At 37.7% G+C, this 26,829-nt stretch overlaps 2 protein-coding genes across 11 annotated transcripts in view; both read left to right on the top strand.

Moving 5' to 3' along the window:
• Positions 1-4,225, top strand: part of kcnh2a (potassium voltage-gated channel, subfamily H (eag-related), member 2a) — a 40,293-nt gene extending 36,068 nt beyond the window's left edge. The window contains exons 10-15 of one of the 2 annotated variants that reach the window (XM_056235451.1): positions 40-233; positions 331-451; positions 533-787; positions 3,069-3,264; positions 3,359-3,551; positions 3,653-4,225. In XM_056235451.1, the coding sequence (XP_056091426.1) occupies positions 40-233; positions 331-451; positions 533-787; positions 3,069-3,264; positions 3,359-3,551; positions 3,653-4,039 (1,346 nt within the window). In that variant the 3' untranslated portion in view covers positions 4,040-4,225. Of the gene's footprint in view, positions 1-39; positions 234-330; positions 452-529; positions 788-3,068; positions 3,265-3,358; positions 3,552-3,652 lie in introns of both variants that reach the window. The other variant, XM_056235450.1, reaches the window with a different exon arrangement.
• Positions 4,226-8,024: 3,799 nt separating this feature from the next.
• map4l (microtubule associated protein 4 like) overlaps positions 8,025-26,829 on the top strand; it is a 47,137-nt gene continuing 28,332 nt past the window's right edge. For 6 of the 9 annotated variants that reach the window (XM_056235415.1, XM_056235411.1, XM_056235414.1 and 3 more), the window contains exons 1-6: positions 8,042-8,149; positions 15,134-15,315; positions 21,697-21,807; positions 21,901-21,990; positions 22,105-22,299; positions 24,894-25,982. In XM_056235415.1, the coding sequence (XP_056091390.1) occupies positions 15,135-15,315; positions 21,697-21,807; positions 21,901-21,990; positions 22,105-22,299; positions 24,894-25,982 (1,666 nt within the window). In that variant the 5' untranslated portion in view covers positions 8,042-8,149; position 15,134. Of the gene's footprint in view, positions 8,150-15,130; positions 15,316-21,696; positions 21,808-21,900; positions 21,991-22,104; positions 22,300-24,893; positions 25,983-26,829 lie in introns of all 9 variants that reach the window. The other 3 variants (XM_056235416.1, XM_056235408.1, XM_056235417.1) reach the window with 3 other exon arrangements.

The following is a 26,829-nucleotide window of genomic DNA, read 5'->3' as shown; positions in this document are numbered from 1 at the left end:
GTCTTATGGTCAATATCGCTTCCCTTTGCTTATCCTCAGGCAAGAATGATATATTCGGAGAGCCCATTAACTTATTTGCACGTCCTGGAAAGTCAAGTTCTGATGTGAGAGCACTGACGTACTGTGACCTGCACAAAATCCACAGAGATGATGTACTGGAAGTCTTGGACATGTATCCAGAGTTCTCAGATTACTTCTGGAGCAACCTGGAGATCACCTTCAATTTGAGAGATGTAATCTCGCACATGTCTCTGTAACTTGATAATAGGTTTACATTATAGTACATGCCCGAATAAGTGTGCTTTTAACCATTTGTTATCTCCTCAACAGACTAACACTAAAGCCGGGTCAACGAGCAGTGACCCTGATGATTCTGACCATGGCTGTCTTGACCCTCACACGCGAAGAACAAAGCTGTTGTTTCGTTCCATAAGAAACTCTAGCGCACAAGGTAAGAGCTAACACTGTGTGATAGTTTATAGATTCTTCCAGATGCTTGGATTTCATTAACTACTGCAATTTCTCTTAGTAGCAGATACAGAGTGGACAGAAGACAAACTGAATAGGATGACTCTCCAAACTCTGGTTCCAAGCAAACAGCACGAGGACAGACAAGCCGCTCATCGGGAGCCGGATATCTTTGCTTCCCAGTCCAGCAGTGATGAAGAGGAAGACACTCGACGGCCCACTATGATAGTGGACTGCTCTCAGAGCCATATCACTAGCATAAGCAATGCTAAAAGGGACAAGAACCTCAACACCAGTAACTCTTTCAACGTGCTGTCAGGTAGGATTCTGAGAATATATTTCCTGATATAACTGGCTTACTTTCGAATTTACACAAGGTGTATTATATAAGTATTATGTATTAGCTTGCCTAGCTGAGAAAATTGGACATAAAAAAACCCCCATAAAATAACAAAGATCCTAACATTTATGTTCATTTGAATATAATTGGAATAATTTTCACTTAAAGGCTTAGTTCAGACAAAAAATGAAAATTCTGTCATCATTTACTTAACCTACATTTTTTTCCGAACCCATTAGACTTTCCTTCATCTTCGAAACAGAAATAAAGATGTTTTTAATGAACCCTGGGTAATTTCTGTTCCTCCAATGAAGGTCCGTTCACCCAAAAATTCTATGGTTCAAAAAATTCATAAAGAGATTACAAATGAAATTCATATGAATCAAGCGGTTTAATCCATATACTGTAAAGTGCCTACCTAAAGTATTATTACCTCTTAATTCTTTCTGCATTTTATGTTTTTTCCACATCAATCTACACTTCATACACCATAATGACAAAGCACAAATTACATAATTACATTGCATAAGTATTCATAACCTTTTCTGGGACACTTGAAATTTAGCTCAGGTGCATTCCTATTTCGCTTGTAGATGTCACTACACTTCGAGTGGGGTTAACCAAATGGCAAATACAATTGAATGGGTATGATTTGGAAAAGCACACACCTCTCAATAAAAGGTCTAACAGCTAAAAATGTATATCAGAGAAAAAAACAAAACAAGCTATGAGGTCAAAAGAACTGCCTGTAGAGCTCAGAGACAGGATTGTGTCAAGACACAGATCTGGGGAAGACTACACAAATATTCTGCTTCATTATTGAAGGTTCACAGAAGCATGTAGCCTCCTTAATGGAACAAGTTTGAAACAACCAGGACTCTTCCTAGAACTGGCCTCCTGGCCAAAATGAGCAATCAATGGAGGCTAGAGTGGTGACCAAGAAGCTAGTGGTCACTCTAGTTGAGCTCCATGATCTCATATGGATATGAGAGAAGAGAAACTTACAGAAGGACAAACCACTGCAACAAACCACCAATCTGGGCTTTTTGGCAGAGTGGCCAGACTCAAAGCCTCTCCTCAGTGAAGACACATGAAAACCCACTTGGAATTGACAAAAAAGCACCTAAAGGACTCTTAGACTGTGTGAAACAATATTCTCTTCTCTGATGAACCTTAGTTCCAAGCATCATGTATGGAGGAAACCAGGCACTCCTCATCACCTGCACAATACCATCCCAACTGTTAAGTGTGGTGGTAGCAAACATCATGCTGAAAGGGTGTTTTTCAGCGGCAGTCACTGGGGGACTCGTCAGAGTAGAAGGAAAGCTCAACACAGCAAAATATAGAGTTTACATTAATGAAAACCTAGCCTGGAGCATTCTGAACCTCGGACTGGGCTGAAGGTTCACCTTCAAACAGGACAATGAGCTTAAGCACACAGCTAAGACAATGCAAGAGTGGCTCATGGACAACTCTGAATGTCCTTGAGTGACCCAGCCAGAGCCTGGGCTTGAACCCAATCGAACATCTCTGGAGAAACCTGAAAATGTCTGTCCTTTGATGGTTCCCATCCAACCTGACAGAGCTTTAGAGGATCTGAGGAGAAGAATGGCAGAAAATCCCCAAATGCAGATGTGCAAAGCTTGTTGCATCATACCCAAAAAATACCTTTTAATTTTTAATATATTTGCAGTTATCACAAATCTGTTTTTTGCTTTGTTGTTATGGTGTATGAAGTGTAGATTGAAAGTGAAAAAGTTATTTAAAGGGGTTTAACATAAGGCTTGCAACATAACAAAATGTGAAATGAATGAAGGGGTACGAATACTTTCACAAGGCACTTTATGAATGGCTTCTTATAATGAATAGATTTGACGGCTTTTATTTACTTATAAACAACACACTTAAAACGTATTGAATATTGTAATCAAGAAGCTCAAACATGCTGGTGTGACGTGAGAACAAACCTCACTGCTCAGCTTCTGTTTGCCATATTTGATGTGCTGTATGTATGTTGTTTGTATGTGAATCAAAGCCCAAATAAAATATGTTCATAAATTGATTGTGTCTCTTCAGAACACATGAATGTACTTTAAATGGACTGACAGAAATCTTCAAAATATCTTCATTTGTGTTTCAGAAATGAAGGAAAATCTTGTGGGTTTGGAGCAACATAAATAATGTCTGATTTTTCACTTTTGGGTGAAATCTTCCCTTGCAGTGAATGCATCATTTTGACATTACCCTTAATTTAAATTAGGAGCTCTTTCGGGGGTTTCTAACGTCTTCAGCTTTTGGGGGGACAGTCATGGCCATCAGTACCAGGAAGTACCCAGCCACAGCATGTCTTTCCCCTCATCTTCGGTTCCCTCCAATACCGTCCAGAACAATGTCACCCATCGTCATTGCACTGAGGTAGAGAACAGACTGGAAATGATGCATAGACAGCTCCAGCGGTGAGATCAAACTACAGTATTGTTGTTATCTTGATGTCCTTTACTCATTATAGGTATGTTTTGAGCTGTGTTTGTTGTCTTGTTTTTTTCAAAGATTGGAGAAGCGTATGTCAACAGACATTGGGGCCATAATGCAGTTGCTTCAGAGGCAGATGGTCCTGGTTCCACCAACCTATAGCTCTGTGACGTCCCCTACAGAAGCACCTCCAAATCCACCCAAACCAGGCCAGAAACTGGTCCAGCCTGTCAACCCTTTAGAGACAGAAACGCCAGCCATTCTCTCTGAGGTATTTCACGAACTTTCGCATTACAGTCATCAATTTGTATTGAATTGAATGATAGGCACTACAAACTCCAATCATTAATTCATCCTCTTTGATTTTCCCAGATACTTGATCCCCACGACTTTGCTGGCAGTCCCATAAAGTCCAGTGAAAGTCTGCCAGGTGCAATGGACTGTTCCTTACAGCCCTCCTTTGAGACTCCTTGTAGGGCTTATACAGGGATATGGCCACGTACCATGAGCCACAATGCAGGGAACGCATCTGGTGATCTTACAGCACACACCGATCGCCAACAAACAGTCATGGTTGATCAAGGTAGTTATCGTTTTATAGATGCAGAGCCCATTGGAACTGTTCACCATCCACAGGCTGGTCCGAGGACAGATTTGGAGTCCTCCGAGTGTTCAAGACGCCTGTCATTGCCAGCGCAACATCAGGTAGAGGATGATTCCTCAATCCAAAAAAGACATGACTCTGATCCTAGGTGTTAAGAGTGAAACTTTTTTGCACCATCTCAGTGGAAAACAATGCATACAACCTGACGGACCACCACAGTGTTGGCAGGATGTTTTGAAGATCTTCTACTTCAGGTTCATATTGATTACCTCAGAAAGTCTATTGTAGAGGCATCATTAATGTCCCTGTAGTTTGGTACATTTGTGTTAGCTGGTCTAACGAGACTCTTTGTTTTTACCAGCCTCTCAGTGAAAATGTTGTCTTTTAAGAAAGTGTTCACTTGTTATTTTGAGGTGTAAATGTAATGATTTGTATTAGCATATCAGTTTTTTAACAGTGTGGTTTTGAGTTCAATTGATGATTGTTTGTTTGTTTGTTTGTTTATTGGAAGAAAAGGACATACTGTAGCAATACACTGGAAAGGCCCATCAGAGTATGATTTAGAAAATGTATCTCAGGTGGAAGAACCCCAAGCTAATCTCTAGTAGCTCAAATACCTCTGAGTGAGTTAATCCAGGCGAATCCTGCTGAATAACATGCCAGTAATTTACATTAAAGCATGTGTTTATTTCTTTCAAATATCCACTGCACAGATTTTTCCATGACAATATTTTATCACTCTAAATATATAATCATCAGTTTGGCCGAAGGGTCAAAATGTGATTTAGACGGATTATGATTAAAAATCCATCTAGAATATAATGCATATCACTAATAGAATTAGTAATATACATATATAATACATATATAATCAGTTGCCGCATGGTTTATGCCAAGCACATCCAGTAGTAAGACATATATAAATGTGCTAGAAAGATATTTATAGGGAATGTGGTATATAGACAGTGTAGCTCGGAATGTTCAAATGTAATAACATGTAATTTATTGCAATCTTAAGTAGGAATATTTATTGTTAGCTTACTATAAATTGATAATTGTGCACATTTGACCTTCTATTAACTTGTAATCCCATTCACATTGAATAAATGAATTCACAAAATTCACAAGTCTATAGAAGTTTATTAAAGAACATATCTGACTGAATGAAAGAAAAACATCTTCCTTTTCCTTGTTTCTCTGGTGTCAAAAAGGACATTTTTCTTTTTTCAAATGTCACCACCTCTGCAATGCTGCTGCCAGCAAAAGCTAGTGAAATCCATTTTCAAGGCTCTGATATTTATGTCAGTGGATTCAATCTATAGAGCTAGAGGGCAAATTGAAAGTCCACGTCATGCTCAGGCTCTGCCCAATTTCCATTGTACTGCTTAATTAAAACAGAAAGTTGATGAGTGTCTAAAAATGAAGTGAATCGTTCTGCTCATACTGGTTGTTTTTCTCTCAACCGAAAGTGTAACCGTCCTTTGAAATATCTTTTCAGCATCAAATAACACTGAGTATAAGCAAACACAAATAACTTTGTGTAAATTATAATAGGATATACTTCGGCCGAAACGTAGACAAACCCTTCCCACAGGAAAAGACCCACCTAAACCCTTAAAGCTGCAAATATAGAAACACATTCATTCAATAATGCAAAAAACACAGTTCAACCTGTCAATGTTTCTCCTCATGTGGTCTTCGGGTCATTTTGACCCGGAGAAGATTTTCTTTTTCCCAAAAATACTAGTTAATGTTATCGCATTGGACTGAAACTTAGTGACTTTGTTCCCAAAGGGTATAAATACAACTCAAATGTTTTTTGAAAATTTTCGTACTTTTTTAGGGGGGGTTTGTTACCTTGTTACACTTGTGGTCTTCCTGGGTCAAAATGACCGGCCTATAAAAAATAGCTTATAAATCACTCATTATAGCATATTTTCACCAAATCTTGGATTCAATCTTTTTGTCAACTTGTTCTCGTTAAATTAGGACTGGTTTTGTATTTTCATTTGCATCTGATTAATGGGCCTCATTTATCTAAGAGTAGGCATCTAATTTTTTGAGTAAAAAAAAACAAAAAAACAAATCATAATTTTGGAGAGAATTTTTTTTTTTTTTTGTTGAAAATTAGTCATGTTGATCACACTAGTCTACTTTAATGTTTCACCAGGAAGTTTGTTTTGAAAAACTTTTTTTTTGTAAAAAATGGCTAGTCACACTTTTGGTCTTCCCGGGTCAAAATGACCGGCCTATAAAAAATACTTATAAATCACTCATTATACCATATTTTCACCCTATCTTGGATTCAATCTTTTTGTCAACTTGTTCTCTTTCAATTAGGACTGGTTTTGTATTTCCATTTGCATCTAATTAATCGTGGGCCTCTCATTTTTTGAGTAAAAAAAAACTTTATTTTTGAATAATTTTGGATTTTTTTTTTTTTTTTTTTTTTTAATTGGTACTGTTGATCACACTAGTCTACTTTAAGTGTGTGTGTGTGTGTGTGTGTGATAATGTCAGATAGATGAATGGATATTAGATGCAGTTCAGGGTAGGATCAATTTCTGTGAAAAAGAATGTGTCATTCAGAAAATAGTTTGTGTGTGTGTGTGCGTGCATGTATCCACGCATGCACATGTCCAAGGGCTCTATGTCTTCAAGCACACATGTACATATGTGAACATGAACATGAACATGCTCCTGACAACTACATTTTTCCTCTAATTTTTAGTCTCCCCCATTCACTTTCAATGACCGGGAACACCACAAGTGTGACTCTGTGTCATTTTGTGCAAAATAACCCACACATTTCAAAACAAACGGTGTCATTAAATATTAAAGTAGACAAGTGTGATCAACAGTGCAATTTTTTTTCATATTTTACTCAATATTGCCAAAATTATTAAGAAATAATGCTTTTTTCACTCAAAAACTGAAGTGCATAAGCTCGGATAAATGACTCCTACAATTAAACTGTTTGAAAATTAAATACAAAACTAGTCCTAATTGAAAGAGAACAAGTTGACAAAAAGATTGAATCCAAGATTGGGTGAAAATATGGTATAATGAGTGATTTATAAGCTATTTTTTATAGGCACAAGTGTGACTATGTGCCATTTATTACAAAATAAAAGTTTTTCAAAACAAACTTACTGATGAAACATTAAAGTAGACTAGTGTGATCAACACTGCCAACTTTTTAAAATATTTTATTTAATATTTCCAAAATTATTCAAAAATATTCCAAAATAATGCTTTTTTTACAAATAAAATGAGATGCCTACTCTTAGATAAATGAGGCCCACGATTAATCAGATGCAAATAGAAATATAAAACCAGTCCTAATTGAAAGAGAACAAGTTGACAAAAAGATTGAATCCAAGATTGGGTGAAAATATGGTATAATGAGTGATTTCTAAGCTATTTTTTATAGGCCGGTCATTTTGACCCGGGAAGACCACAGGTGTTATGGGGTTTTGAACACCACATGAGGGTTAAGACCATTAGCCTGCTCTATCTAATAAGATAGAGTAGAGAGACAATTCATTGAACTGTTTATTCAGCTCCTGTCCTGAAAGGAAACACGGGTTGAGTGTAATGGGAAACCAGCCGAATGAGAAACACCCTCTTAAAAAAAGGGCCTATACTAAGCCTATTATTGTTATATGTTTTATATTAACGCTTCAACTGCGCTCCAAACAGCACAATAGAGGAATTCCCTACTTCCACAACACATGCCCTTTTCGCAGCCTATTTTTATAAGGGTGTCATAAATGTATGAAGTTACATTCAGGGGATTTTCAAATGAATCTTCCCATAAAGGCCTGCATGGAAACTACAAAGGTATAACGTCTCACATAGGACAATCTAATGTTTCTCGATACAATGTCAACTGCGCTGTCTGATGCCCAAATAGGTCTATTGAGTGCCAGTTTAGTGCTTTGCTGTTGATGTAGGCTATTGATTGGCGAAACTGCCTGTCTCTCATATGCCATCAACATACTCATTGTATCCATTGGCTGTCCATCAATAATGGTGGGGGGACGCATGTAAGGAACGAGAGGATGCTCAGGATGCAAGAGCATAGTGCTGCTTTGGCTGGCTAGACTAGAGTACAAATTTCCTGAATTGTGATTGGTCAAGGAGAATAAGGGGCGGGGCGTCGCCTGCGATCACAGAGGCGCACTGTACGAGAGGGCGGATCTGACTGTGCACATCGGCCAACACTACAGAGTACTGAATTTTAAAAACAACAACAACAACGGGTAAGTGCACTTTGACATTGTGATTAGTCCTCACATTTTACCGCTTCACTATAGGAATACAATCAAGGCATATGTGCATTAAGAAAGGCTAACCGTAATGGAGACAAAAATTGACCACGAATCGGCGTGCACGCTTAGATTTTGATTCAGTCGCAGTCCCTGGATGACAGGCGTTAGTTATTGTTATACACACGCGAGATAATGATGCGATATAACAACAGAGAGGCTATGACTAATCGCTCTCTAGTTTCCAAACGTTCAAAAATTTGTCGACCTGGCGAGATTTCTTTGTTTAGGCACTGCCGCAGTTAGGATGCTCTGGACAGGTGTCCTCCGCAGCAAACCTCTATAAAAAGCTACTACAGTTACATAACTTCAGCAGTGCCACATATTGTTTTAACAATGTGAACATTTTGGAATGATGAAATCGTGAAAGGTTCCTTATAAAGGACGATTTAAGCTTTACACCCCATAAACTGCAAACGACGGCGCGAAAAAAAACAGAACGAGTCAGTTCTGATAAATGAAGCTGGTTTTGATTATAATGGGCGCGTTCTAGTTCGTCGCGTCTCATCGCATTGTTTTCATCCATACTGGCAATGTAGCGCGTTCAGTGCCTGTGCATCGCGTGCTCGGCTCTCTGCAGTGCATCTCTTAAACATGCTTCATGGACATGCGTCATACTGTAAAATGCAATTGAGATTAAACACACGATCCGAAACCGAGGGTCATGTATGGACACCTGGCATTGTGGGACAGGTTAATTTGTGTTATGAGACATAACTCTGCTTTCATGTGCACGTTTTCTCATTTGATATTCCGAATGGTTGCATTACAGAGGGACAGAGGAACACTTTGACCACACCCCCATACCCCCCCCCCCCCCCCCCCCCCCCCCCCCTTAAATTTGAATAATTCCTTATTCAGTTAATGCATGCCTATATATTTCTCCTTCTTTGCACTGTGACTGGCTTTGTTTACTTTGCATACAGGTCATGAACAAATGTCACAGTAGTGTTTATTCAGTTAAACCAAGTGTGAAGGACAAGGAGGTGTCCCTCTTGGGTTTGTATTCTTGTCCGTTGTATTTAATTATTTTTGTATGGGTGAGGCCGGTAAAAGTGTGGTGTCAGGTAAGCTGAGACGGATATGTTAAAAGATTAATTAGCATTTAAATATCAGGAGATGATCAAATGTAATGGTGATTAATGCAACAAAGGTCGTTGTCATTCAGCAAATATTTTCATAGTGGGTGTGATCATGCTTCATCATGTAAATAATCCCAGGAAGCACATGAAAAATCCACTGGTAAATGAGAATGTTATTCTTAAACATAAGCCTCTACAAATATAAAATCACTTACTCTAAACTATTGTGCATTGCAATCCATATTGAATGGATTTTGATCATTTATCATCATACCTTAACTGCAAAATTTTAAATCTGGATAATATTTAATGAATAATAGCTTAGCTGGGTTAGGATCAAGCTGATAGACCTTGATAAAACTGGTTAGAGCTTGTAGACCATGTTAAACTAGTAACAAACTAGCTACCATGTCCAAAAAAGCAGCTTGGGCACCATAAACAGATGTGATACAATTTTACAGCAGTGAGACACCTTCTTTTTTTTTTTTACAGTATTGTCACTATTTATAGATCAACATTTCAATAAAGCTATTTTTAAAAACTATTTCCACAGTGCAGTAAAAATATGTTTGGCTGTTTGAAATGCAGTGGCTAACCTTGTTCAAAAGTGTATCATCATCTCATCTAACTTATTTGATACATGATACATTTACACTTACACTGTCATCGCAAAAAAAAAGAAAGAGTATACAAAGCGTTTTTTCTGTGATCCATTGTGAATGTAACAACATTTTTTTTTTTTTGACCTTGTCATCTTGTCTAAACTCTTCAGAAATATTTTCTCATACGACTGAGAAGAGAATGAAATAAAATATAAAATAAAACATATACAACCTTTACCATTCAGTAAAATGAAAAAATGTAAATGAACTGGGGTGAACCCACTGTGTCATCATATGTCGCTGGGAAAGGGAAGCTCAGTAAGATGGCATGTGGTTTCTGGACTGCCGTGATTCTGGGGTGCCAAGTCAGGACTTGCTGGCCTGTTGTGATGCCCTGCGTCCCGTCATACATAATCCCCATTCCCCTCACTGATGGCCTCTGACTCTAATCCGCACAGACACCTCCCCTCCGTTGTTATGCTGTGACCATGGGCAGGCCAATAGCACTCTCCCCATTTTAGGATGATGATGTAAGCTGATTACAGTATTGGGGTGAGAAATATACAAGATCATACTTTGTCTTTACCATTCAGTAAAATGAAAAAAAACATCATATATCATTATTGTTGATGGCTCCAGTAGACTAAGGTTACCTGATACTCCAGTCTGACTGACATCAGTTTGACAGTTGGAGGTGCTTTATTTTTGGATGCTTCATTTTTACTCAGAATAACTAAGAGATAGACAGAGATTGGTGGTGCCGCAGATACATAAACCCTGTCACAATGAGTGGCAGCAAGTAGCCGCATGCTCAGTGGCTTTGGCACACAATGGAACACATTGAGCCAGACCCTCATCCCACGTTCTGTGTGCATTCATACAGGAATGTTTGGAATACAGCGTTTACACAGCAACACAAATGGTTGCCAAATACCAGCCCGGTCTCTGCTCAAAAACTCTTGTGAGCTCGCCGTTCTCCTTTAAACCGCACGAGGACAGCGTGTGCTTCTGTCAGAATCTGTTTCGATTTTGGACCATTTGTTTTGAGCGCCATTTGAAGAGATGTATCTGGTTCATTGTTGAATCTCTGTGGTTACACAGATGTTTGCTCAAACAATTTGAATTTAAAAATTCACATGAATTTCAGGATGTCTCAGTATTTGGTTTCTCTCTCTCTCTTTATACTTCACCAAAAAAACCTGTCATCACTGTATACTTTCCCTCATGTTGTTCCAAAATGTTATGCATGTCTTTCTTCTGTTGAGGACAAAATAAGATATTTTGAAGAACGTTGTGAACCAAAGACAACTGAAACCCTTTGACCCTCTTATTTTATGGAAAAAAAGGGAAATTCCTCCAAATATCTTCTTTATGTGCCACAGAAGAAAGAAAGTCATACAGGTCTGGAACGACATGAAGGTGAAAAAATGATTTGGGTGCAGTAGTCCTATTCCTTCCCAGCAAGGAATTTCACCATTTCACTATCTCGGTTAACTATAGACCCGATATAGGCTGGCTATGAGTTACCCACTTCCAGCCAAAACAACCTTGAATTTAGTTACATGTCGTTTTTGCCAAAATAACTTGCATAAAATAACTTATATGATATTCCATCATATAAGCAAAGTCAACAGTGATTACAAGTTGTTTGGTTTAATTTCTTTGACATGTTCTATGTGTAGCCTGTGCCTCTATTCTTGGGCTATGGTTAGACGTCTATTAAATTTTCACTGACTGCCCAAATTTTGTCTTGTCTTAGCCTAGACGTCAGGGCTGTGTTTGGACGGTTATTAGACGTCTTTTAAACGCAAAATCGCTTGCTAGGTTTCAAAACAGCAGAAGTCGAGCTCCATGAACTTTTCCGTTTGTTCAGTTCAGTTCACATTTATTTGTATTGCGCCTTTCACAATACACATCGTTTCAAAGCAGCTTTACAGAAAATGCTAGCCTGGGAAAACCCAGACAACTTCCGACAAATTTAGATTTGCTCTGAAAGTTAGTCTGGCAAAGAACTCATTCAAGCCCATTTCCAATCCGTCGAAATCGAGGCACCAATCAGAAACGTTGGGGCGGGCTTTACATGATGACGACAGCGCTGGGATTTTGAAGCAGATTTTGTAGCCTACATTACAAAGATGGATGCCGCCGTTGAACATCACTCGTTCGAATCGCTTGTTTAAAGCGATTTGATCGTTTCCTTTTTGTTAAAGACCGAGCAAAGAACAACGCTCGGAGATGTTTCTCCGTCGCTCTGCATACGTCATCTCCTTCATCGCTCTGATTGGTTTTAGGTCTACCCGCGACGTCCGTTGGTGACGCCCCTCTGGAAATGATTTGTCTATGACGCTTTGCCAGACCATAACTCAGTTACAACTGAGAATGTTCTGGTTTTAACCAGGCTAAGAAAATGCATGAGTCCACATTACAATTTAGAGTGATCTGTTATCAGAGGTAACTGTCTATTTCAGAAATGTACATATACAAAATTACAGTTAGCTAAAAATGTATTAATTTAAAAGGCAGAAACAATGAGCTCATTGAAGTATTGAATACTTGTTTGTTAGCAAATGATTATGACATGTAGAAAAATGTAGAATTGGTGCATGTTGATTCAGAGTTTGCGTTGATTTGTGTCAAACCTGATGATTGTGTTCTCCAGCATGATACTGGAACTATACAAAGAGTCAGTGCCACTTACATACACGATCAGTGACCTAAAATAGTACAGAATCTTTCATATTTATTCTTCATTTTAATTTATTAAATGTATTAATGTGTACAAAGATGTTCAATAGTCTCAGACTTACATACACAATACATACATAAATACATACACATTTACACCCGCCCACAGTGTTCAGGCCTCTTGACTCAAATGAATGAATAAGTGAACAAGAGTGTCCCTCCTAAACAGAAAGTGATGCCACTCTGTGCCAGGGCTGGTGACATCATGCATGGCACAGAGAAAAACTGCTGAATCACAGCAGGACACAGGGCCGTGTCAGAGTCAGAGCGGTAAAAGTGCAGGGATGTACCTGTGTCTCATTTGCCATGGTCTGATGAATAAGCCTATAAGGAGACTGCACCGTATGACCTGCCATATGACATGTTTTATTCTCTCTGAAAAACTAATGTTTGGTCTTTTTTCCTTTTTTGAATAAATAAATAAGCAACAGTGATGTTACTGTCAAATGAAAATAAAACTATTAAAAGTCCTTTAAAAAAAAACTTTTTAAAAAATGAAAACGAACATTAGGAATGTTGCCTTGGCAGCTAATTGAAATGAATAACTTTAAGAAGAATTAAAATGACTAAATCTAAAACTAAATTAATAAAAAAATAAAGCTAAAATAAAAAATAAATCACAATTACAAACAAATCACTGAAACTTAAACTAAAATGAAAATGAAATTATAAAAAATAAAAGCTACTTCAAAAATTTAATGAATACTATAAAAGTAAATAAATAATACTGAAATAGTAAATCAGATCATTCTTTGTTTCTAAGGAAAATATGCCCACAAATATCAACAAAACTGAATGTGATGTTGCACAATCATTCCTGTCATTTCAAGGCTTTTTTATGCTCTTACTGTCTAATGTCATACTGTACATCACTGTGTGCACTTGTACAGTAACAGCTGAGTACAGTAAGTGTTAGAGTACAGTAAGACGTCAGCAGGGACAAATACGAGGGGGAATCACACTGCCTCTAATCTCTTCATTTTTTGGACCAGCTGGGCCTCTTACCATTCATCAGGATATCATCAGAATTACACTTTACATCCATATACATGCAGGGGGATGGGAAAGACAAGAAGAGGAGGGAGGAAATACAAAGACAAAGCTGTGGATAAGTAATGAAAGTGAATAGGAAAGACCTACCACTAAAATGGAGAGAGTGAGAGGGAGGAAGATTCAGGGGGAGGAGATGGATTCTGGGTAGGTTTGGGGGCAGCAGCATTTTAATCCCATGTTTAGCCTTGAACAGACTTGCATAATCATATTAATGTCTAAACTGAATAGATCAAAACCGCTGTAGAGATTTGTTCATCTCTTAACTCATTTGCCCCCTGCAGTCAAAATGCATGATGGTTTGATTTGGTTTGAGTGTTTGTCACGCAACAGTGTTGTGGCCTTTTTGGACATTTGTTGAACAGGACAGTGTGTAATTGTGTTAATCTGAGTTCTCTGAATGTGGATAGTGTGGCAGCTAGAGAAACAATGAGACACAGTTAAACTCATGCGATGGCAAACAAACTGAAGCTCTTACAATGAAGCTCTCTCTCTCTCAATCCCTTTCTTTCTCTCACTATCCCTTTCTGACGTTTCCTCCTTCATTTTCTCTCACTGACACTGTTTATATGCACAATACATAGTTTACTGTGTGTAAAGGGACAGATCTGAGCAAATCAAGAACTTGAATTTTAGTTTTTACGTTACGTGACACCTGATGTCCCACAGGTTCACATGCTCGCAGTACACAATAGTGTCACATGCTTTATGGAAGCATATTCTCTCACGTTCTGCCTTTATAGAAGAAGGAAATCATTGTTTTAAGTAACCTTGGGATAAAGTTAAAGTGCAACTTATATGACAGCTGTACATTTGGCATGCAGCCACATTCTTTAAAATGGCAGTTGATCTTAATATATGGTGCACAGGGCAGACGCATGATCAGATTTATCTAGGTCTGAACATCTGCCACATTTACATGTTGTAAGCCTCCATACGAGAGTTCTTTGAATGCATGACCCCTCTGAGTGTAGCATAAATTGGGCACTGATTTGAAGATATGAATTGTTATCTGTTAACTAATAGATGTTGGGATCAAACATAGGCCACATTTTTTATTGCACCATCTAGGGCAAGATGTATTAGAGAGTATATGAAGACCTCCGATGCAAAAGCCTCTAAAAGCCACCTCTGTCAAAAATGAGATAATAATATTGAGTGAATGCTCTCCACACATAGTATAAGTTCATCAAAGAGTTTCACTTTAAACTCACTAAATCGCAGCCTCAGCTTATTCAGAAATGCCGGTACTTGGGTAGAAACCTATACATAGGAGCCTGATAAAAAATGTAATATTAAACAAAAACTTTAGACGGACTTGGAGGCTTTTGCATCTGAAGTCTTCATATACTGTACATGCACTTTTAGCTGTATTTAATTGAGAAGGTCTAGGCCTGCTATGTTTGGACTGATTGCCCCTCATTTTTTTTCTACAGGAGGATGGACTTCAGTTTACGTGATGCCTTCAAAGACGGAGCATCTAAGGCAACCCAGGACAGCCTACTGAAGAGGGATTTTGTGTCCGGGTTGGAGGCACAGACCTTTGATGATAAAGTGGGCGAGACTGTTGGGAAGACAGACTACCGCCCCCTTCTGGATGGGATGGATGGGAAAAGGGAAGGTATGTCTTCCATATATTAAACTTTGCTCACTTTCATGTCGTTCAACACCAAAACGTTTTTATGGGACACAAAATGATATATTATTGGAATATCCTGGCTTCCAAATGGATAAAAAAACACACCATACAAGTCATTTATAATGTTAAAAATAAATGTATTTAAAATAAATCCTGTTCTTTTGAACACCAAATCAGCATATTAGAAGGATTTCTGAAGGGATCATGTGACACTAAAGACAGGAGTAAAGATGCTGAAAATCCAGCTTTGCCATCACAGGAATAAATTATATTTTATTTTATATATTACATTAGAAAACAGTTATTTTAAATTGTAATAATATTTTATAATATTACCATTTTTACTGTATTTTTGACCAAATAAAGGCAACTTTGGTGAGCATAAGGGATTTTTTTAAAAACATCTAGCCAACCCCAAGCTTTTGAACATTTTCACAATATTATTATATATTTTATTTAAACATTTTGCACAGTTATTTGCTGTTTTTTTTTTTCCGTTTTCTTTTTGTTTGATGCAGATATGTTGGGTATATTGTGTAGTACAATGCAACACCAGGAACAGGCTTTTATTTTATTGTCTTCCTTCTGCATTGGATTGTGATCTGATGTATTTAATCTGAAGTAGATGCTGTTTGTTGATGTTTATTTGTGTATTTCTTATCTCTCTCTGCCACAACATATAATGGTGAGTGACAGAAGCACATTTTATTCCTTTACTTTGGTTTCACGTCCTGTTCAAGTTGGTTTTATGAGGAAAAACACATTGATATTCTGAGGTATTTTCGGGTTGCTTTTGTGTTTGTTTGTTTAGGACAAACGCCTGATCATGGTTGGCAACATCTCTGATCTAATAATTTTTTTACGCCTCAAACCGTGCTGTCTTCTGCCAAGAACCATTCTGAGTGAACTCTAGGTTCAGTTAGGCGGACAGCCTTCCTCTTGGGTTACAACCATCACCATCATTTATTCTCAAATGTGTTTGTTATTTATTGGGGCACATTTTCACAGTTTAATCACCTGGTATGCATTAGGGCACTAATAGGTTTTTTTTTTTTTTATCCTTTATTTAACCAGGAAATACCCATTGAGATTAAAAATCTCTTTTGCAAGGGAGACCTGGCCAAGATAGGCAGCAAAATTACATCACATCATTACATACGTACAAAGACACACAAATGAAATTCAATTATGCACTTACAATGAAATCTCAATGAAAACATTGACATGTGAGGGAGTCCAACTCAAAGCATCTCATTCTTAACTTAAAAACACTCAAAGGAATCAATTTACTAAGTTTTAAGTTGTTCTGCAGCAAATTCCATGTAAAGGGAGCAGAATAAGCAAAGGCCTTTTTACCCAGCTCAGTACTGACATGTGGGACAGAAAACAAGACAACAGTCTGAGAACGGAGAGAGTAATGACCAACACTTTTTTTCATAAGAAGTGAACATAAATAGGATGGGAGCGCACCAAGAATAGCCTTATATATAAATGTATACCAATGACAAAGCCTCCGTGTGGCCAAAGCAGACCACCCTACACGAGAATACAACTCACAGTGGTGGGTGCGAGCTTTACAATTAGTAATAAATCTCAACAATGCATGATAGGCTGCGTCAATCATGTGAAGGATAGTGTCTGAATAAATATGTTAAAATCGTTTGTTGTTGTTGTTTAACGCTTTTTTGTGAAGTTAGTCATTCATAAATCATCTAAAAACAAACTATTTTAGTAAAGGTTACACAAAATGGCTATAGATTATTAACTATCAAAGCTTTATGGACTTTCAGCTTCTGGGTTTGGGCCATTACTTCTGGGGAATGTTTTTGTTTTTTTGCATACTGTACTGTAGGTCTACCTGCCACCATCCCATTCTGTTTATCTTATCATTAGTCATATGAAAGTATTGTTTGTTATGTTTTCTACTTGTAGGAAAATATGCAGAAAAGTCCTTTATAATATCGGGCTTGTGCTTGACAGAATGCTTAGACATCAGTACAGCAGGATGCACTCTCAACAAGAGCAAGGTACTGTATATGTATATGTGTGCAGCACTGAGCTGTATATAGATGCTGTTATCAGCAGATCTGTCCACAGCAGATGTGACGGATACTTTTAATAGCTTCAGTTCAGTACAAAGATATGAGATTCAATTACTGCCTCCATTAAGAGAGAGAAATGCCCATTTATTTGATGTTACTGATTACTCCACTAACACAGAACGTTTAGGGAACGTTAGGGAACGTTAGTTTATGGTTCTCTAAAGGTTAGTTTGAACCAAACCAAAAACTAACGTTTAGGGAACGTTCCCTCAGGGTTATAACGTTCCCTAAACGTTAAGGGAACCAACCAACTAAAACGTTCTCCTGTGGTTGCACTGTACCTCCACACAACGTTCCCGTTTGGTTGTTTTTGGTTGTTCTGAGTGCGGTTTTGAAATGTTTATTTAAACCAGCTCCATTTAATGACGTAGCATATAAAAGGTTTGCAGTCACTTGATTTAGATTCACTCAAAAAGGTTGCAACGTTAGGGGAACGTTGCCTAAAGGTTGCAAAATGTAACTAAAAACTAACGTTCCCTGAACGTTAAGAAAACTTTCCATGGGAACCAAAACCTAACCAAAACCATAACCTTAAGGGAACGTTCCCGCAACCAAAAACAAACGTTCCCAGAATGTTCTGGGAACCATAAATTGTTAGCTGGGATAGCACTCTTGTTATGGCAGGCAAGGCTGTTGCATATCACAGTTAGCAATAGCATATAGCAAAAGTGTGTGTTTCTATGGTGGTTTCTCATCAGATCATTGTATGACTTGCTGGAAAAAATAGAAATTGTTACTAAGCAAGTTGTCAGTACTGACAAATACATTACGGCCAGCTAGCAGGCAGCTAAAGCTTTTTTTTTTATTGACAAAGTAATAAAGATTTATGGAAATTGTAAGTTGTCTGTTGACAAGCGCTTAGAGGCTCATTTCCAAAGAACAAAGTACAAGTAAAGATGATTAATCAATAACGATGATGCTATTACAGGTTGTGAAACTTCTTGGAAAGATAATAATATTACATTTGAGGTCCATTATCATGTTTTTTCATCTTGCATCTATAAACTGAAGAAATAATTGGATTATTTATTTGCAAGGCTCTTGTCCTCCTCTACTTTCATATGACCTTTCTTTTTTAATGGATAAATGTTGAAGACATCAAGGGCATCTGCATTCTAATGTGTGTTAGGAATGTATATATTTTTCATATATTTTAACTGTCATTGTGCAGTATAACATACAATTGTCAGTTTACTATTTTTTAACATACTGCTATAATAAATTTGACTTGGGTTACCATTCAAAATATTTGCAAAATATATATGCTACAAACAGTGTCTAAAAGGATTTTAGGTTTGAGATATGTGGGAACGTTGATGTACTGTAGGAAGACTTGTCACTAGTCTTAGTTTTATTTTTAAATGGAATACTGTACATTTTCAACAAAATTTCCAAAATGATTTGTAGTAAAAAATCATTTTGGAAATATAAATCCAAAATAAGGGATAGTTCACCCAAAATGATGGGCCCAATTGAATTCCATAATATGTGAAAAAAAAAACATTTATATGGAACTTAATGGGCATTGGCCTTCAACTGTTTGGTTACTGACATTCTTCAAAAAAAAAAAAAAAAAAAAAATTCTTATTTGTTCAGTAGAAGAAAGAATTTCATACAGATTTGGAACAACTCGAGGGTGAGTAAATGATGACAGAATTATAATTTTTGGGTGAACTATCCCTTTAATATCTTAGTTTTTGTAGATACAAAATTATTATCCTCTCTAGTTCTTATTGAAAAACTGGTCCCACTTTATATTAGTTGTCTTTAACTATGATGTATTTATATTTAAATTAATCATTTGATACAATCCACTTATTGTGTACAATACATAAATGTTACATTGTACTTATATTTTTAAAAAATGCCTGCATGTAATAACACCTGTAATTAATTTTTGTAATTACATCTATAATTACACTGTTGACCCTTCCCTTACACCTTAACCCACCCTTAAACCTTCCCATACCCCCAAACCTGTCCCAACCTTACCTGTATCCCACCACAATAGCAGCAAAAGTAGTTTGAAATAGAATATGAACACAATAAGTACTGTATATTGTACTTTTTTTTATGTAAGCACATAGTTAAAGACACCGAATATAAAGTGTGATCGAAATACTGATCAAGCAAATACTGAAATAAAAAGCTTTTGTCAACTGAATAGTTGGCATATAAACATGACTTAGTAAATGGAGTATATATATATAAAAAAAAAAAACATATATATATATATATATATATATTTTTTTCATTTAATGGACGTCAGTGGGGTCCAGTGATGTTTGGTTCTAAGTCTTTGTCAAAATATCTTCTTTTGTTGATTTCTTTTTTAATTAGTTGATTAGTTTTAACACTATTTCTGTCAAATTGTCACACTGTACTCATTTTAACACAAAACATATAATACATAGGAAAACTATAGAAAAACAAAATATAACACATAACATTTAATATATAATATAATATCGATAAAAAAATAAGAAATGCAGAAAATTGTGTAGTACATCTTTCATGTTTGTGTGCTTTTGTAACCATATTGCATGTCAGAGACTCTGGTTCTTTGTCTGTGCTTCTGGTACCCTCAGTACATCACTGGTTTATGACATTATGTAAGCGATTCTGCGATTCTTTTTAACTGCAAAAGGAGGCTCTCTACCACAGCATGACTTGGCAGTCTGTACCTCAAGTGCCTCGTGTCTGGGACAAAAGTGACTATTTTTAGTTCCTCTTCCATTTTTTGGGCTTTTAACTGTAGCATGTTTTCAGGTTCATATGCTTCTCTTTGTGAGGCTATTGGTCCTGCTCAGGTTTAGTTTAGTACATCAGCAGCATCTCAAAACAGAAAGAAGATGGAAAATGTGCTACTTGAGGCATAAACATACAAATAACCTTGAAGACCCATTGGGGTCGATTGTCCTCTACTTTATCAACATGAAACAGAAAGGCCTGGCCGAACGATTCCCATTGCATCCTTGGTAATATAAAAGCGTGACTCACAGTGACATATATACCAGTCCTGTTCCACAAAGAGGATAATTGCATGGAGCTGGTGCAGCCCAGCCCTGTGGGAGCATGATGATCATTAATCCAGGACTGGTATCTGAGCTAAGGCTGGTTCAGTGCTGGCTCCTCTTGTCAGTCAGTCTTGACGCTGACAGAGTGCTTTGCCTGGGGAACGTAGAGCAGCCTCAGCTGGTTGTGTAACTACGGTAACAGGCCTGCAGTCTCAGCCTGTCCCATCGTCTCAGCATCACTTATCTCCGCTTGCCCTTCTCATAATGTCTAAATATCAGAATGAATGGGAGCAGGCCTATCAGATTTCATGAAAGTTACTTGTTTACAGGACCTAATAAATGTCACTTAGTTACCAATGAAGAGATGCGGGTCATTCGAAGGTGAGTGTTGTGAACTATGTCCAAGCAATTTGGCACTTCAAAAATCATTATTAAAACATTTATGTTTTCAATTTATTCATTCAAAATTAGATTTTTTTTTTTTTTTAATATAATAAATTTCAATAGATCGTGAAAAATAACTTATGGAGTATTTTGACAATTTCACTACATTCATTTAAATTCACAAATCTTTTGGGAACAAAAAATGTGGGTTTTAATGCCACTTGGTTATTAATAATTAGTCAAATTCATTATAGTTCTATAAAATTTTCAGTCTCTGAAGATTCAATATCCTGGCTTTTACGCAACAGATAATGTATTAAAAAATAGTCAGAAAGAGCTCTTACTATTTTATGTTTGAAGAGGTTTTATAAATTGGCAGGAATCTTTAAAGCATTTAGTAGGTCTGATTATACCTAATTTTTTGTCTAAAATTCAGAAAACTACTTGTCACAACAAAACTATTTATTTTTCACGACAGATAGTAAAAGTAAATCAATATTTCATTTTTTCACAAGCTCTTAGCTAACATACAGTAAAATACAGTAGCTAGTGTTTGTAGTTGTTGAAGAAATTGTAATTTTTATATGCTAATGTCTTTGGTGTTGCCATCTGTAATTTAAAAAAAAAATCATCACACTTTGAAATGTATGAAAGATTGATGGTGAAATTACAAATGCTGCAAATGTAGTACCATTAAATGTAGATCAAAGGTCTTTAGCCCTTGTCTTACTATTTTATTGTATTATTTAATGAATTACCTAGCTTTTAAAAAGCCTACAACATTTCCTGCACAAATCTCTTGATCTCTTGAAAATGATACACTAATTCAGAGTCAATTTTTCTGTTTTCTCTTTTCTCAGGGTCTGGGTTTATGTCTGCAGGCCAGATTGGAGGCCAACGTCAGGACCCTCAAGGAGAGATCCGTCCCAGCCCTCCTGGACAATATGTCTATAAGCATGACTTTCAATCAGGTATGATCATTGCATATGTCGGGCTTGAGAACTGAATGAAGCAATTCAACAAAAATCCAATCATGTACTAGATATGAGTCTTTCTAATTCTAGGTCCAACATCAATGATTGGAATGCCTGGCCAATTGGGAAACCAGCAGATGGGATCTACGGTGAAGGATAACAGCATGGACTCTTTTCTGGGTAACCACTGCAGTGTTTGATCTTGTTGATTTCAGACCGTGGGTTCGATTCAGTTCATTTCCTCAGGCTTTGTTAAGTTTTAATGCGATACTGCTCTGTTGCTCTATGCTTCAGGGTTCTCTCAGCCTGGGATGAATATTGGTATGAATATGAATGTTGGCATGGCCCCTTTCCAGAGCTCCAAACCCCTCAGCATGGTTGAACCTCAGAAGACCTCACCCTTGTTTGCCAATGAACCACCCAAACTATCCCAGATAACTGCTAATCCAAGTGAAACAAGCCCTCGTAACAACCAGGAAAATTCTGCAGGTAAAGTCTATCACCACTTAAGGCACCTCAATGCAGGCTAGAACAGGTAAGACAGACTTTAAACCCAGATATTAAGGTACTGAATGATTAGTATGTCACAGAATGTCTCTATGATTTCAGCTCTCATGTCATTCCACTCTGTCTGGTCAAGGCATGGATGCCTCATCAATACTTTTTCATAACAGAATTACTTCATACTTTTCATAGTCATTTACCTCTGATATGAGACCGATTTTACTAATCTGATCAGCAATAGTGAGGATGTCAGCTGTGATATTAAATGCCATGAGTGTGTATAGCCTACCTTGAAAAACAGGCATGTTTTTTAGTTAGTGACTTGACTAAATATCTTGCACACTGATGCCAAATTTGTTCTTTTTACATGATGAATAAACAAAGCCAATGATCATTATTCAAAATTGGCCCTTTCGATACCCTTCTGATTGGCCCATCTTAATCTTCAAGTGTGCATTTTTGGTGGAAGGCATTTTAAAGATTTATACTCGGCCTCTCTGTAATATTACTATTTGAGCGTGATGGCCATGAAACTAGGAGACAAATGTGTCTTCTGGCTCAAAGCCAGTTTAGAAAGCCATTTCACATTTTAGACAACATATCTGAAATATAGATGTTACTGCCACTCAAAGTGACTGTTTATAACCATTTGATCAGTGAAGAGGACAGGCATGGGTTAGTGATCATATTATGTAAAACAGAAAAATACAATTTGTTTATGTCGAGAATTTAATTTATTTCTTCATCTTGACTTCATCTGGACTAATGCTACCCTCACGTGCTATTGGAAATTCCCTACTTTCCACTTCTGAAATCGTGAATACGAGCTCATCGCATTCACATTTTGACTTGAGAGGGTGTTCATGTCCATTTTTTTAACTAGGAAACTAGTATTTGCGATAATTCCAATAGCACGCGAAGGCAGCATGCAGTCCAGATAAACATAATCCAAATTCAATTAATAGTAGATTTTGATTCCTTTTCAATGTAATATGTTTTGATGTTGTCAACCATTGTGTGTTCAGTGTCTGTCTTGTTGATTTTGATTCATTTCAGTGACATTTATTGTCCTCAGTGCTGGGATTTGCATTGGGTAGTCCATGTCATGTGACTCTTCTCTGTTGCTTTTCTTTGAGTCAGTCTCTCTGTGACTTGCCTCTGTTGTTATCCCTGCCTGTATTTTCTCCATGAGTTAATTTGCCCATTTGCACTTTCACTTGATGTGCTCTCAAGTGAGCACATCATATTCTCAGCACATTCTCTCTCAGCCACTGTTGAAACTATTACACCCATTTAACTGCTCTGTGCTGTAAGTATGAGCATGATACCCTCAGATCTGTTATCTTACAATAATAACCTATTTAGGTAACAGTAGTAATAGGCCTTTATCAGGATGTAACAAACAGACATATAAGAATTGAAAAGTCATTTTGTTTCCAAGAGCTGTTTAGTTTATCTGCCAACTTTGAAGGTAAATTCACTACTGGGGAATTTCCACTGGGTTTTCTTTTGTTCTGCAACTTAAATTACAAACTGTCATACATCAAACTAGAATTCTGAAGTTGATAATAAGTTGCTAGATAGGGAATACAACAAATGTCCAAATATAATGTCAAGCATAAACATTCTTGTTGTTGTTGTAGTCTCTGTTAGTAACTTGCTAGCAACTTTGGACAGGTGTACACGGTACAAGTTCTGGCAGTCAGGAGGTCACAAGTCCTTGCACAACTTAAAGCAGGGGCTCTCAGCTCTGGTCCTCGATGTCCACTTTTTCTGCAGAGTTTAGCTCTAACCTTGATCAAACTTATCTGCCTTTAACTCTCTAGTAATTCTAAAGAGCTTGATTAGCTTGTTCAGGTGTGTTTGATTAGGGTTGAAGCTCTGCAGTAAAGTGGACCTCAAGGGCCACAGCTGAGAACCCCTGCTTAACAGTTTACCTGATAATCGTACAGAAGGCTCATGGTCCATGACACGTCTGTACAACCTTGGAAGTTCTGAGGGACAACACATTTTTCACATCAATTTTTGCACCAATTTTAGCATTTGAAAACATGGATTCAGGTGAGGACTGCTTATGCTTCATAAACAGAATTTTGGGATCCGAAGCTTAAAATGTGCTAGTCTCCACTCATAATTTTTCACACAATGCAAGCTAGACCATATGAGCATCAGCAGTTTTCACACGATGGGGAGCATGTATATTTAGCTTGTAAAACAAAATGTGAAAGTCTCCTCAAGTAATGTTACCCGCAGACCTTTCAATCATAAAAATAACTATTCTAAAAACCCATTGGAAATTCCGAAGGGAACCCATGGCTAATGCTAATTATCTTCTGAGTTAAGGAATGATTCTATTCATTGTGAATTTGTGAATAGTGAATTTTGTCTGTCCTCATATCACCTCCTAGTGTAACGCACCATATGATGCAAGTGATCAGTGGTTCATATAGGTAGCTGACCTAATGTCTCTTTGAACACTTATTCAAAGCTTTTATGAGTTGGAGATGCACAAACTTTGTTGTCCGATCATTTGTATGGTAGTCAGTGACACTTCCTCTTCCTCTCTGTACACAAACAAGTTTGTGGAAGCCCTTGGACAGGTGAGGAAATGCTCTCAACGGAGCAGTCCCATGCTTCCAACAAGGCAGAACAGAGGCGCACTGATGCCTTGGGTTCCCAGAGTCAAGATGTAGCGTCTGGCGAGGAAAAGTCCGTTGAGGAAGGAACCGAGAAGCAACAGAAGCGTAAAAAAAAGAAACGCAAGAACAGGGAAGAAATGTATGACTTTCTGGACAGTCTTGGTTCCGCAGACTCAGAAGAGACTCCTTCCGAAAGCTCCAACCACAGCTGCCCCTCACCTCCCAGTAAGGATGAAGAGATTTGGGAAAGCGAGATCCAGGAGAGAGGGGGAGGACGCATCAAGGCCAGGAAGAGCAAGAGCAGGAAGAAGCTTCCCGAAGAATGGAGTGCTCCCTCAACCGTAATGGACATGGACTTTAGCAGCCCTAATTTGGGTAATTTTAAGCCCCCATCCACTGCAAGCATAGATCAGGGAAGTACACCACCCTCGCTCACACCTGAACCTCTACACCTCATGGACACCCAAGCAGGCAGACCACACCCGACCAGGCAGGCAAACACCTCTATATTCTCAAATTACCCCAGCTCCACTGCGAATACCATAGATGACTCAACATTCAAGATTGACAGGGATATGCTTGATAAGGATAAATCTAAAGATGATATTAATAAGACTAACCTAGAGTTGCCTGGTATTCACCGTTCAGATCAGTTACCCATGGACTCAAAGACTGACCCTACTCACCCAACTGATCCCAACCAGAAGTCAACCCTTGCCCTCAGTCCAACTCAGACTGTTATGTTCCTTGACTCTGTGCTGCAGGCACAGACCCCAGATGCAAGCCCCCCATCCCAGAGCACCCCTGTGAAAACCCCCATCCCTCACATCACTTCCCCCAATGTGACCCCTGGCCCACTGTCCATCGGCACAGATTTCCCTGCCTCTCAGAGTGCACCAGCTGTTAGACACTGCACCCCAACAATCCCCCCCAGCACTGCAGTGAGCTTAAACTCAGAAGCTATGCCTTTCATCCCATCAATCACAGAGCAGCAGGAGCCCCCGCTGGCACAGCCCCCCCTACTGGAAGGTTGGTGATAATGAAGACTGTATGGAGATGATTTACATAATGCATGGCTCGATGAAGTGGGCCCTCCTCTGCTTAGCTATCTATGTAGCAAAAAATACTGTAGCAGGTCACTAAGTACTCCATGCTTTTCTTTCTTTCTTTCTTTCTTTCTTTCTTTCTTTCTTTCTTTCTTTCTTTCTTTCTTTCTTTCTTTCTTTCTTTCTTTCTTTCTTTCTTTCTGTCCTTCTTTGTGTCAGTCCTCTATAGCTTGGACCTCTGCTGCATGTAATCCATTCTTATAATAAAGATGTTTAACATTTCAATGCAGTCATAACACACTGATCGCTATGCATCGTGACTGGCAGCCAACTAACTGTTACTCTTTAGTTTACAATCATCTGGATTTCAATACGATTTCTCTTGGTCACAGCATCCCTCAAAATACGCATGTCTTGTAGATGTGTGTCAACTAGTCAACTGTCTATGTGGGATTTTACATTTGCTAATCGTTCTGTGGGTGAAAGCTTTCTGTATGTCACTCCTTGTCATCTTATGCTACATGACTCTTTATTCTGCTTTTTTATTCTTGTTCAAAACTGTCAATCCATGAGATTTATGAGATTAATATGTCTGTCTGCCAATTCACCTGCTACACTTAGATTTTGAAATCTTTAGATTTAGCTCTTCCATACCCATAACCTTTAATTTCTAGAAGTTGCAAGTATGTTAATGATATTCTTTTATTCTTCTTTTCATGTTCATCATTGTTTGAACAACATTGTACATCAACCAGGTAAGAAAATCTCATTATCATTATCAATGAATTGTGGGTACAGCCCCTATCAGTGTAGTATATCCATTAATATAA

The sequence above is a fragment of the Rhinichthys klamathensis genome, unplaced genomic scaffold (genome assembly GCF_029890125.1).
Source record: "Rhinichthys klamathensis goyatoka isolate OS25496 unplaced genomic scaffold, OSU_Roscu_1.1 h1tg000422l_1, whole genome shotgun sequence".
Taxonomy (NCBI): domain Eukaryota; kingdom Metazoa; phylum Chordata; class Actinopteri; order Cypriniformes; family Leuciscidae; genus Rhinichthys; species Rhinichthys klamathensis.
The sequence above is the reverse complement of the archived record's forward strand: the minus strand, read 5'-3'. Positions and strand labels throughout refer to the sequence as shown.